Genomic DNA, 13,690 nt, shown 5'->3' with positions numbered 1-13,690 from the left:
AGGGGTCCGGGCTCCATCTCTCCAACTCCCACAAGGTCTCCTTACGTCTCATCTGTGTCTGGGCGTCTGGCTCTCACCCTTCGCGTATCGCCCACCGAGACACTCCCACCGCACACTCCAGTCGGGTCCCCCCGTAGGGAGCCCAGGGAGACCCAGCCCCAGGTCCCAGCCCCGCGCTGCCCGGCTCCGGGGGAAGCCTGCGTTGAGCGATGCTGCCACCTGCCGGCCGGATCTGGGAAGCACAGCACGCCTCCGGGGCGGGGCGCGGCCGCCGCTGGTCTGAATCCAGCCCCACCCGGCCGGGACAGCGTCCGCGGGGCCTCTCCAGAAATCTGGATGGACCTGCTCGCACGCGCCCCAGCTCGCCTGGCTGCCGCTCGGCCCCAGCTGCGGACTCAGGCACTAGTCTCCGAATCCTGGGGCCTTAATTTCCACTGTAGTCAAGTGGAGGAAGTGTACCAACACCTCCTTCCAGGATTTCAGGGAGGGTGGGGGCGGGGTACGAATGTACTAGTGATCTACTCTAGGTTCTCCTGACCCAGAAATCAATCAGGCCGCCCCTCCCTCCCTTCTTGGCCAAAAAACTTAAAAAAAAAAAAAAGTGACACCTCCCTCCGTTGTAATCCCCTCAATCCACTCCAGGGCCTTCGCTTCCTCTCTCCCTCAACCTCTGCCCCCCAGAAGTCCATGTGGGAAGGGACTTCCAGTGGTCCAGCTCCCTCTGCCTGCATCCTCTGTCCATCTGGTAGGCGCAGCAGTCCCTCTCAAGCTTGGGATCACTTAGAGGGTGGAGCAGTTGAGGGTTGGGAAGGGGTAGCTCAGCAGTCTTAAACTGACACCACAATATTTTTTAATCAGATACTCTCTTCTACCTCCCATTTCCCAAAACCCAACCCAAACTTCTTTCCCTCCCCTCCCCTCCCCTCCCCTCCCCCCCCACCCCCACTCCTCCCCTCCCCTCCCCCTCCCTTCCCGGTCCGGCCCAACCCCGGTGCATCAGCTCCGCCCCCATCCTGAGGCGGGGCCCTATAGGTGGAGAGTCGTGGGAGAGGTCGCGGCCCCGCCTCTCCCCTCTTCCCCCTACGCACGGAAGCTCAGTGGCCCCCCTGCCAGGATGTCAGCCACCTGGGTTCCTGGCCTAGTACCCACCTTGCTGCTCGGCCTGCTGGCCGGCCTCCAACAGGTGAGCGCTTGGGAGGTAAAGTTGTGGAACTTTAGGGGCCCTACTCTTGTGGGTCAGGGGCCTGCTTCTGGGTCCCGATCACCACCTTCCACTGTCAGGATTTTCTCGTTACCACATGCAGTTAGCAACTTCCTTTCTCTTTTTGCCGGGGAGGTAAGAGCAGAGGGAGGCCCTGAGAAGGCCTGGGTTCCTTCATCTCGTGGGGGACTGTGTCGTGGGAACTACTCACGCCCACCGCCATCTGACACTTAGCTCCTCTTGGCGACTGGGGACTTTGACCCTCACGTTAGCCTTGGCTCCTTCTCGCTGCGTCAGAAAGCGGGGACTAGCGGAGGGCCTGAGGTCTGGACTGAGATCTGGACGCCTGGTCAGCCTATCTCCCCAGCTCCATTCTTCACAGTGCTGGGTGACCTTGGGGAAGTCCTAGCCCTCTCTGGGACTGTGTTTCTCTGCTTGTGCCCTAGAGGAAAGGAGGCTCCCTCTTCCCTTTCTAGGAGTGGGGGTAGGATTCCAGCTGGTGATAGGATTTGACCTGGCTGCCTGACCCAAGACTGGGGTGACCTCTGAAATCTGTGATTTCTGAGGATGAGGCAGGGTTTCAACACCCCCTCATCTCTCCCTGCCCCAGTGATGGGGGCAGTCTATCCAGTTTTGGGATGGGAGATTATCCTAGAAACTGACATAGGTCTAGAACATGGGTTTTTAACTTCTGTGTAAGAGTCTGAGGGAAGGCCCAGGCCTGCTCCCCACGACATTCACTGCCTGCTGAGTGGCTGTGCTCCAGAAGCCCTGTTACTCCTTCTCTATCATCAGCGGTGGTGGGTTGGTGCCAGCACTAGGTTGAGCATTTGTTGATTCCTCCCAGCAACTCCAGGGGGCAGGCTGTTAATGCCCCCAGTCCGCATGTAAGTTGAAACTACCCAAGGTTACCCCAAAGCTTGACACCACCTCAGTCGAGACCACCACCTGTTTAAAATGGGGGTGGGGGAAGAGGATCTGGGAGAGGATCCCCTACTCCTCCAAACAGGAGCTCAGGATTAATTCCGTAAACCTGTTCATTGCTTGTCTTTCTTAGTTGGGGGCCAGGAGAAGGGGGAGGGACAGGGGATGGGATCTGAGGGAAAGGGGGTACACTGAGTGCCTGGACCCCGTGGGCTGTCCCCAACTCTGCAGTCACCTTACCCTCTCTGGGCCAACCTGCAGGGGTTCATTCCTGCTCTTGAGCCCACTGGCCAAGACCTGTGGGAATCAGCCCCAATCTTATTGGCTGTCATTGGTATCTTAGCTTTACTGTTATTGTCGTTAACAGTTGAACTGTTATTTCAAGGTATAAAGACATGGTGGTCTTCGGACTTCCCTGGCAGGACAGGGATTAAGACTGCACGCTTCCACGGCAGGATGCACGGGTTTGATCCCTGGTCAGGGAACTAAGATCCTGCATGTTGGTGGCGCGGCCAAAAAAAAAAAAGACATGGTGGTCTCGCCAAAGTTGGCTTCTTATTCTTGAGCCATGGTTGTTCATCTCCCTGGAGGCTGGGGTGGGGTGACAGATAACCTCCCGTTTGCTGTGTTCCTCTACCTGCATTCCTCCCCCACGGTCTGGGAGCAGCCAGGATGAAAGGAAACCAGGTCGTCAGTGCTCTTTCATTCAGTCTGCCGAAATCGTGAGTATTGGTTTTCAATAGACAAAAATCCCTCCCCTGGCGGGGTTTACATTCTACTGAGGAGACAAACAAGTAGCAAGATAAAGTAAAATATATAGTATGTTAGATGTGGACAAGAGCTATGCATAAAGTAAGCACAGTTAGGGGAAAGGGAGTGCTTTGGGGGAGTAGATGTAATTTTAAGTAAGATGGTCAGAGAAGGCGCTGGAGCCAGCCTCTCAGATACCTGGGGAAAGAACTTTCCAAGCAGGGCTTACGCACATATTTGCTATTAATCAGGTTAAATTCCGTAATGATAGCCTCCGTGTGGCACAGAACTAGTGCAGAAGAGGGAGGGAGGGAGGAGCTTGTTCCTGCAGGCATGTGTAAAACAGTCAGAAGTGTTCAGAGAACTCCCAGTGGGTGGGTGTGCAGGAGGGCCAGGGGGAGTAGGAATGGGGGATAGGGCTGGTCATGGTGTCTGGGCCCCAGGGAGCCTCTGAAGGAGGCTTCCAGCAAGGTTTTAGGTGTTCAGATGTGTGGGATAGAAACTTGCAGCAGTGTTGGGAATGACGGGGTGGGCGTGGGGGTTACTGGAGTCCTGGCCGTGGTGGGGATGGGTTGGAAGGGTGGTCAGAAGGCGTGAGCTTACAGACCTGGGGGTGAGCAAATGTGGCAGGAGGTGTGGTGAGGAGAGGAAGGACAGCTGGGACCACGAGGTGGCGCTGGGGCTGCAGCCACCGACCCGGGGAACATGTGGAGGGAGGTGGAGAGCAAGTGTGGGGGAAGATGCTGATCCTCTGGGACCTGCTAGCAGTGAGGTACCTGGGCAGCACCTGGTGGAAACCCCAGCCCCCAGTTTATGACCCAGACCTCCGCCTCTTTTCTTCCACAGGCTGCAGCCACATGTGGTCTCTTCTTGTAAGTCTGGGATTTGGGCTGTAACTTCCACTGTGGGGAGGAGACATCCCAGATCCTGCCCTGCCTGCCTTCATCATCCTCACCCTCTCCCCTTCTAGCCAGAAGCCATACTCCGACCCAGAGAGGGAGACTCCGCCCCTCACTCCTTCCAGCAGCCTATCCACGGGCAGTTTCACATTTGCGGGCCAATCCCCATCCTTCTGACGCCAGCCTTAGGCCACCTCCCCTCTGAGGGTCCCCCTGGAAGCGAGGGCAAACACTCTCACTCTATAAACGCTGAGAAGCCCAAGCACGATGAGGAGGGGCTGAGGGGGGTGGCCTCTGGGCAGCCAAGTGTTTCCAGCAGTCAGCCCTGGATGTTCCAGGGACACCGTGTCCCTCCCACCTCCTGCTCCGTGGCCACCAGCACCAGCTCACTCTTCCTGGAATTAGCTCCTGGCCCCTCCCCACTGTCCCTCTTCCTCTACATCTCCTTAGAGCGATGTTGTAGCCACTACAACACTCAGTCCCCACACCCGCCCAGTGAGGTCGACAGGACCTTCATTCCACCCATCTTATAGATGAGGAAAGTGAGGCCCAGCAAGGAATGTGACTTGGCACGAGTGCATGAGGCCAGTAGTGAGCTGAACCTGAAACCCAGGTCCTGATCCCAGCCCCAGGTTCCGCCCACTGAGCCCCGGGGGCCTGTACCTCCACCCTGCTAGGGGTGCGCTTGTGCCCTGAGCGCGTGGGTGAGTGTTAGGGAAGCTGGGATCCTTCTCCCTCCCCACCTTGGTACCGATGGCCTCTCTCTGACCCGGTCCGCAGCACCTGCCCTAAAGGGTTCAGCTGCTGTGGTAACAGCTGCTGCCAACAGTACCAGCCAGAGCAGTTCCAGCTCTTCTCTGGCCCCTTGAGGTGAGCCTTGGGCCGGTTCCTCTGGCCCACCCAGGACTGGACTGGACTTCCTGCTGAGGGGTGGGTGTAGGTCAGGGGAGGGAGGGAGGTGCAGCGGGCATGGCTGGAGACCCAGGCTGACGTTGGTGGTTCCTTACCCCAGGATCTTTGTCGTCGTCTTTCTGATCATCATACCCCTCTTGTGCATCTGTGGCCTGGCTAAGCGCTTCTGTCGCAACTGCAGAAAGGCAGAGCAGGACCCCCCAACGGATCATGAGGGGCCCCCAGAACGGCCCCCCGTTACTCCCGCAGAGAGGGTCACAGCGTCCATTTGTGAGCCCCCACCCCCCTACAGCGAGGTTGGTATCCAGCCCAACCCCTGCCCCGTCCCTCGGCTCTCTGTGCCTCCCCATTCAGATTTTTAGAGCAACGGGGGCAGTGGAGGGTGTCCTTACGCCAAGCCTTTGGGCCCTAGGGAGGGCTCTGCAACCAGCGTCGGGTCACCCTTCTCCCTGGGGAACATGCCACCACCAGCACATGGGTGGCCGTGGCCGGTGGCAGGCCCTAAGAAGCCTCTGTCCCCTCCTTTCCCTGCAGATTATCCTGAAGGCCGTCGGGGGTCTGCCCCCCGTGGAGCCACCCCCTCCCTACAGCTTTCGGCCTGAAGAACACTCCAGGGTGCGCAGCGGCATCGACAACCCAGCCTTCTGAGCCACCTCCTGCCTGGAACCTTGTCATCAGCCGCCTCCTCCCCAGGGCCTCCTGGATCAAGCCAGAGACTCGCCCCCGCCCGTCGTGCCAGACCTCTGGCCATTCTCGGCTTTAACTTATTGCTTTTCCTACCCCGGTTCCACGCCAGTGGCTTCTCTTGTCCCAAGGGCTGGTCTGGAGTGACATGTCCACCCCTCCCTCACCCGCCATTGCAAGGTAGAGGCTGCCTGGAGGAAAACGTGAACAGTTGGAGGTGCCCAGCGGTGGAACGAGGTGCTCTGACAGTGGAGGGAGCTGCGCTCTGGCGGTACGAGTGTGGACTGGATGGCCAGCTCTGAGATGTGTTGGAGGGCGCTGATGCACTCTGGGAGACAGGACTGCCTGAGCTCTCCCTGGGCTCTGCCTTCCATTCTACCTGACTAGAGAAGACGCCATTGTACCCTCCCCTCCCCTGCAACATGAGTTCTCACTAATCTGAGAGTCTGCCTGCGACTGTGTGGGGAGGTGAGCCCAGGCAATGCTGGGGGACACAGCTGGCGGGGGGGTCACTGTGCCTGAAATCCCACCGTTGATGAGCCTGGGAGGACAGTACTTCTGTGGGCCACCCTCCGGGAGAGGATCTTCGCAGATGCCTTGATCTCTGGTTCCTTGAGGTCTCTGGGTGCCACAGAGCCCGGACGGGGAATGGGGATGGGGTGGGAGTGACCATTGTGTGCTTCCTCATCCTACCCTCCCGCTGCTTTCCCTTGGGACACATAGAGCTCAGCTCTCTGACTCTCTCGCCACGGGGGTGGGGAGGGGGCAGTGGGGAGGCGAGCTGGGGCAGGGACTGGAAGACCTTGATCTGCCCCACCCTGGAATCTCTGGAGGGAGGAGAGAGAGCAGGTCTGCCCTTCTCCAGTCCCGCGTGGTTCTGGGCACCACCGCCTCAGCCCCATCTGCGGGGTTGAGCACCCGAAGAGGAGAGGCGCTCACCATTGCAGCACGGCAGAGTCTTCACAGGGCGTTATCCCTGCGGGGGCCTGCAGCAGCGTGTGGAGCTGGAAGCCTGGCGTGGGACACGCAGCGTGAGAGACACCCCCACGCCAGCATCTTGGGGGCTCAGGAGGCCTGGGCCCCTCCACCTGACCTTGCCTTTGCGCTGCTTCCCGGCAGCCTCTGAATGCCAGCCTTCGTCCCCAGGCAGAGGGCATAGAGCAATGCCGGCCCAAAGTTCCTACGAGGGTCAGAGGTAGAACTGGCTCCGGCGTGCTGGCCTCCTCCGGGGCTCTCCCAATCATTTTCTTGGGGCATCAGGACCCAGGCAGGTGATAGGGCCAGGGGAAGGGAGATGGCACGACCAGCCCCAAAGATGCTAGAAACGGGCTGTCTGGCTGGGGGTTCCTGCTGGAGACGAGGCCCCAGAGGAAGAACAGCAGTTATGACAATAGAGTTCCAGAGTTGGCAGTGGAGTGAGCCCAGCCATAGGAAGTTTCCCTTCAGTTTCAGAGGTTGTTAAGGGGGAGCAGAAGGAAGATATGTGGGTGCTTGTGTAAACATGGCGAGTTCCCATTAGAGAAGTCCCAGAGCTGACGTTGCCCTCACTGGTAAACACCCACCCCAGTGGGAGGAGGTGACGCCATGGCCTTTGCAGACCTGGGAGAGGAGGTCACCCTCTGCCTGGACGCTGCCTGCCTTTCACCAAAGGTGACATAGGGTCTTTAAATCCTTCCCAGCAGCAGCAGAGTGGCTTGGAGGAAAGTGGTTGTCATGAAGCCCAGTGGGGCTGGGACCCAGTAGCAGAAATTGTCAGTTCTATGGCTCTCTGTTTGCTGTTGGTGGGAGTGGAAACAGTGTGTTTTTCCTGGAGGGCAATCCAGCAGTATCCATTCATGCCACAGATACTTAGAAAGACCCTACTATGTGTCTGACGCTATGCCTGGCCCTGGGTAGCCATTAAAATTTTAAATGCACATGACCCAGCAATTCTATTTCTAGGAATAATCCTTCAGAAATGCTCATACGAAAGAGCTTAAAGATATATACAATGGAATATTACTCAGCCATAAAAAGAAACGAAATTGAGTTATATGTAGTGAGGTGGATGGACCTAGAGTCTGTCATACAGAGTGAAGTAACTCAGAAAGAGAAGAACAAATACCGTATGCTAACGCATATATATGGAATCTAAAAAAAAAAAAAAAGTCATGAAGAACCTAGGGGCAGGATGGGAATAAAGATGCAGACCTACTAGAGAATAGACTTGAGGACACTGGGAGGGGGAAGGGTAAGCTGGGACAAAGTGAGAGAGTGGCATGGATATATATACACAACCAAATGTAAAACAGCTAGTGGGAAGCAGTCACATAGCACAGGGAGATCAGCTCTGTGCTTTGTGTCCATCTAGAGGGGTGGGATAAGGAGGGTGGGAGGGACACGCAAGAGGGAGGAGATATGGGGATATATGTATATGTATAGCTGACTCACTTTGTTGTAAAGCAGAAACTAACACACCATTGTAAAGCAATTATACGCCAATAAAGATGTTTAAAAAAAAAAAGTGCTTAAAGAGATATCCATCGAAGCATTGTAGCTGGCGGTAAATGAAAAATACCCTTAATGTCCTTGATAGCCTGTTATATATACCAGGTCCCTCCATACTGTGAATGCTCTGCAGCCCTTAAAAAGAATGAAGTGGATCTGAAGCACTGACCTGGCACGATGTCCATCATTTATTGCTGCAGAGAAAAAGCAAGTTGCAGAACAAGTCTATGATCTCAACCTGTAAACATAGACTTCATCATATAATATATATCGTTTCCCCCTTTGCAAATGTATAGAAAAGATCTAGAAGGATATAAATGAAGCCACATTTCCACCCTTTTAACAGTGGTCGGCACTGGGGGATGGAAGTGGTTTTTCACTTTGTATGCTCTGTCATTGTTTACATTTTCCACAACGAGCCAGCATGACTTTCACAAATACGTAAAAGATCTCTCTAATGGAAAATACAGGCGGCTTTGGAAGTTAATGAAGACTCATCACAGGAACTTTGATCGATGGTGATTCGTGTATTACCAGCCCTGCTATGAGGAAGAGGCTCAAAGAATTCAGATTCAGGTGTGGCACACACACATGTACAGGACCCAGGGAATAGATAAGCGATGGACATGGGACCTGCCAGACGTGTGAGGTCATGTGATGCCTGTACGTCACACTGATGCAGGACAGTGACGGGCACCCAGCGCATGTCGGACGTCAGGCTGGCGGACGGGGTGGATGAGCAGTCTCGTGGCGACTGGGACTTCATCCCTTGAGCTTACTTTAGCAGCTCAGGCCTAATGAAGGACAACCGAAAGGTGAAATCACTTAACCAGTGAATGAATGATTACCTAAGTGAGTGAGGGAACAAACGTGAAAGTCTGCCACAGGCATTGCAATGCCACATGCAGCCTGGTTACCTTCAAGAAGGCGCTCCTTGTGGCTGTGGACGTGCCCTTCTGTCTGCAGGGACTCTCCGGAGGACTGGGCAGTGCAGGAAAAGCTGTGAGGCAGGGAGCAGGCGTGAGGCGGGAGGAAGGGGGAGGAGAAAGGAGTCCTGCTGCTGTGCAAACTGAGAGGAAGGATGACACCAAGAATCCTCCCTCACCCCAGGACTCAGAGTCAGAACTCCAGCCTCTGACATTTTAGCTTCAGCGTCCAGCATCCTCAGGCCTCAGCCCCCGTTTGCACAATGAAGAGGTGTACCCCTTCCCGCCCCAGTAGGAGGTTGCTCTCTGACTCGCAGGTTGGGAGGGGCTGAGAAGCTAAGAGAATTCAGAGGCCCTCCTTGATTCCAACAGCTTCTTCCCAGCCACACCTCGGCCACACCCTCAAGGGGACACACCTGATCTTGTCATCCCTGGTAACTTCAACCCTCCCACTCCCTGACCATCACCTCCATTCCTCCAGCTCAGGTACTGTTATTAGCCCCATGCCAGGGACTCTGAGCCCACTGAGACCTCCGAGCCATTGGCCTCAGCCTCCTGCCATGCCGTCAGCTACATCCTCACTGCGCTTACCCAGCTTGGAGTCCTAGATCCCTCCTGATAATCACTGCCCTGCATCCAACTCCTTTACCCTTTTCTGCGTCCATTGTACTCAACTGGAAAAATCCCAAACCCTGGTTGGAACCAACTTCTGCTCAAGAACCAGTACACCTGTGCAACTGGACTCACTTCCAAATCAAAACTACAAATCTCAAGCGAGGGGGCTTCCCTGGTGGCGCAGTGGTTGAGAATCCGCCTGCCAATGCAGGGGACACGAGTTCAAGTCCTGGTCTGGGAGGATCCCACATGCCGCGGAGCAACTACACCCAAGCGCCACACTACTGAGCCTGCACTCTAGAGCCCATGAGCCACAACTACTGAGCCCACGTGCCACAACTACTGAAGCCTGCACGCCTAGAACCCATGCTCCACAACGACAGAAGCCACTGCAATGAGAAGAGCACGCATCACAATGAAGAGTAGCCCCGGGCGCAGCAACGAAGACCAAACACAGCCAAAAATAAATGAATAAAATAAATAAATTTACTAAAAAAAAATCTCGGGGCTTCCCTGGTGGCGCAGTGGTTGAGAGTCCGCCTGCCGATGCAGGGGACACGGGTTCGTGCCCCGGTCCGGGAGGATCCCACATGTCGCAGAGTGGCCGGGCCCGTGAGCCGTGGCCGCTGAGCCTGCAAGTCTGGAGCCTGTGCTCCACAATGGGAGAGGCCACAACAGTGAGAGGCCCGCGTACCACAAAAAAAAAAAAAAAAAAAAAAAGAAGTCTCAAGTGGACCCTCAATGCCCTAGAAGCTTTACTTCCTCACTGTTGAGGTGACTAATTCTACTCTAATCTCCCAACCTCAATCTCAGGTGGCGACGGCACCACAGACTTCAGAGGAAAATTGGTTGCCATCACACAAGAACCACCCAATTCTGCCCCCAGCCCCACCACCACCTCTGACTACAGTGGAAACTGCATTCCACACCTCCAGCTGGATCCCCCCTCTCCAAGCTTCTCAGGCCCTCACTCCTGCAGTTATTCCTGCATCAGCTATCTCTCCCTCATTTATCATTATCCCCTGTGCATGTGCCTCACCGTGTCCCATGACCTGTCTTAGAGAAACCCTCCCGTTGTCACTTTGCCCTGCTCCAGTCAGCCCTTTGTCCCCATGAAATGGCTCTTGTCCACGTCACCTACATCTTGCCGAAGTCAAAGGTCAATTCTCGAGCCTCATTTACTCGGTCTCTGGGCATCTGACACATTTGGCCATTTCCTCCTTCTTGAAGAAGCTCCTTGTCTGTACTTCTCTGATGCCACTTTCCCTGGCTTTTGTCCTGCACTGCTGTTCCTTTTCAGGCTCCTTCACTTTCCTCCCCCTCTACCAGCTTTGAATGACAGTTGACTCGAGGCTCTGTCTTTGGGCCTCTTGTCTTCACCTTCACTCACTCCTGTAGTGGGTCTTAGCCGGTTCTGTGGCTTCATAGACCATCTATTGTCTGATGAATCACAAATCTTTATCTCTGGCTGAGACTTCTCCCCTGAGATCCAGACTTAGGTATTTAACTACCTAACATCTCCATTTGGATGCATTTCACAGTCCAAACTAGGTTCTAATTTCCCTCCACCCCACCCCAAATCCAGTCCTCCCCAAGTTATTCCATCATAAATAGATGGTCCTACCTGCCAGCCTGCTGTTCAGGCCCAAGAACTGATTTATTCTAATTTCCCTCTTTCCCTCACCCCCTCATCTTGCCTCCAGAACAGATCCATGTCCCCTTCTCACCATTTCACCACTACAGCCCTAGACAAAGTCACTGTCAAGGCTAGCCTAGGCGGTCCTACTGATGTCCTAACTGGCCTCCATCTCACCCCCTGCAGTTCATCCTGTTCACTGCAGCCAAGATCTTTCTAAAGCGTAAGTAAGCATAAATAAGGCACTCCCGGGCTTCCCTGGTGGCGCAGTGGTTGAGAATCTGCCTGCCAATGCAGGGGACGCGGGTTCGAGCCCTGGTCTGGGAAGATCCCACACGCCGCGGAGCAACTAAGCCCGTGCGCCACAGCTACTGAGCCTGCGCGTCTGGAGCCTGTGCTCCGCAACAAGAGAAGTTCGCGACAGTGAGAGGCCCGCACACCGCGATGAAGAGTGGCCCCCGCTCGCCGCAACTAGAGAAAGCCCACGCACAGAAACGAAGACCCAACACAGCAAAAATAAATAAATAAATTTATATTAAAAAAAAAGTCACTCGCCCGCTTAAAGGCTTCTGACAGTTGCCCACTGTACTTGGAATAAACTCCAGCCCCTGGCTGTGGCCTGCAGAACTTACCAGGTGTGGCCCCTCCCACATCCTCCCTGCTCGTGGCATTCCAGCTTTGACTGTCCCAGATCAGCCTGGCTCAGGGCCTGAGGTGTCCTTCTCGGGAACTTCACAAGGCTGCCAGCTTTTCATCATTCTGGTTCCAGTCAGCTGTCACCTCCTTAAAGAAGCGTCCCCTGACCACCTGCAGAAAGTAGCGCCCCCCTCCCCGACCCCCGAGGCCCACTCTGTTACACTACCCTGTTTTATTGTCTTCACAGTTTGGCCCCATACTGGAAATCACCTTATTTATGTGCTTCTGTGTTTATAATCTCTTTCACCTCTCCAGGCAAAGCTCCTCAGAGCAGGGATCTGCCATGTTCATGGTCCCGTCCAGAGTGTAGAACAATGCTGGGCAAGGGGGCAGCCTCACTGTGGACTCAATTCCAGCTGCCGGCAGCTGCCTCAAAACAACACCCAAAAGGTCCTGCAAGAGAAACCTCCAGGAGAGGAGCTGCCGGGCCTCGCACATGCCCCCCCAGTGCTGTCTGTGTGATGCCAGGCCCTTGATCCACAAGGAGTTGCTGTGTTCTTTCTCTCTCTCCCTTCCTCCCTTTCTTTTTTTCACTGAATACTCAGTGAGCACCTCTCACGTGTCAGGCACGATCCCAGAGCCTGGGTAAATGAGGCCTACAAACTAGACACTGTTCCTGCCCTCATGGAGAACAGACGCTAGTCAAACACACCAACAAATGAACCTGTGGTTACCCAGTGGGCTAACTGCTGGGAAGAAAAGGTACACATGTAGGGTTAGAGAAGATGGGGTGGGCTGCTTTAGATGGGGAGGTTGGGCATGATCCCGCTAAGGAGACGACATTGAACGAATGCCAGAAGAAAGAGAGGTAGACTGACGTGAGAGAGCGTGCAGAAGAGTGCTCGTGGCAGAGAGGCCAGCATGTGCAAAGGCGCTAAGTAGGGAAGGAGTTTGGCGGCTCAAGACACTTAAAGGAGACCCCTCTTGGCTTCAAAATCCCCAGGATTCTTCACAATGGGTAGATGCATTTCTTAGGGCTGTCAGAACAAATAACCCCAACCTGGAGGGCTTAAAACAACAAAAATTAATTCTCTCACAGTTCTGGAGGCCAAAAGTCTGAAATCAAAGTTTGGGCAGGGGCTTCCCTGGTGGCGCAGTGGTTGAACGTCCGCCTGCCGAGGCAGGGGACACGGGTTCGTGCCCCGGTCCGGGAAGATCCCACATGCCGCGGAGCGGCTGGGCCCGTGAGCCATGGCCGCTGAGCCTGCGCGTCCGGAGCCTGTGCTCTGCAACGGGAGAGGCCACAACAGTGAGAGGCCCGCAAAAAAAAAAGTTTGGACAGGGTTGGTTCCCTCTGGAGACTCTGAGGAAAAATCCATTCCATGCCCTCTTGTGGCTTCTGGGGGCTGCAGGTGACCCTTGGCAGTCCTTGGCTTCTGGCTGCCTGCGACCTCTGCCCTCGTCTTCACACGGCCTTTTCCTCTGTGTCTATGCGTGTCCTTCTTTCCCGTCTCTCATAGAGACATTTTTCATTGGATTTAGGGCTCATGCTAATCCAGGGTGATCTCACTTCAAGATCCTTACCTTAATTACATCTGCAAAGACCCTTATTCCAAATAAGGTCACATTCTGGGCTTCTGAGTGGAGATGTCTTCTGGGGGGCAAGATTCAACCCCCTACAGAGGTCATAGAAGACATTCTCATCTGGAAGGCACCTCAGAGATCCTCTGAAACAACATATCTCAAAGTATAATCCCTAAACACGTAGTTCTAGAAGGTATTTTTAAAAGGAGGGAGTGGCATTCTGTGTTCAAATAAATTTGGAAAATGCTGCATACACATCTCACACTGAATGATTCACAATTCACCTTAGCATATTAAAGGACCGAGGAGTGACAGCAAAGAAGCCACCTTATCATTATTTAAAGCAGAATGTCCCTAGTTTACTTCACCATAAAACCCTGTTTTCCTTTTCATAAACCCTGTGGAATTTTGAGAGAAATGCTGATGTAATCCAACC

The 13,690-nt window shown here is 54.7% G+C and overlaps 1 protein-coding gene across 2 annotated transcripts; it reads left to right on the top strand.

The window, feature by feature from the left end:
* Window positions 1-1,027: 1,027 nt before the first annotated feature.
* Window positions 1,028-7,286, top strand: TMEM92 (transmembrane protein 92). Of its 2 annotated transcripts, XM_027094340.1 has the most exons (5): window positions 1,047-1,183; window positions 3,722-3,747; window positions 4,555-4,644; window positions 4,787-4,982; window positions 5,221-7,286. In XM_027094340.1, exons 1-5 carry the CDS (start codon window positions 1,115-1,117, stop codon window positions 5,332-5,334), a joined length of 495 nt encoding a protein of 164 aa, XP_026950141.1. In that variant the 5' UTR covers window positions 1,047-1,114; the 3' UTR covers window positions 5,335-7,286. The 2 variants fall into 2 exon arrangements, 1 of the variants encoding a protein (XP_026950141.1); XR_003430293.1 differs by lacking the exon at window positions 5,221-7,286 and having other exon boundaries at window positions 1,028-4,704; window positions 4,787-4,901.
* The last annotated feature ends 6,404 nt before the right edge of the window (window positions 7,287-13,690 follow it).

This window comes from Aethalodelphis obliquidens, unplaced genomic scaffold (genome assembly GCF_003676395.1).
Source record: "Aethalodelphis obliquidens isolate GAN/ISIS:26980383/991018 unplaced genomic scaffold, ASM367639v1 scaffold89, whole genome shotgun sequence".
NCBI classification, from domain to species: Eukaryota; Metazoa; Chordata; class Mammalia; order Artiodactyla; family Delphinidae; genus Aethalodelphis; species Aethalodelphis obliquidens.
The sequence above is the reverse complement of the archived record's forward strand: the minus strand, read 5'-3'. Positions and strand labels throughout refer to the sequence as shown.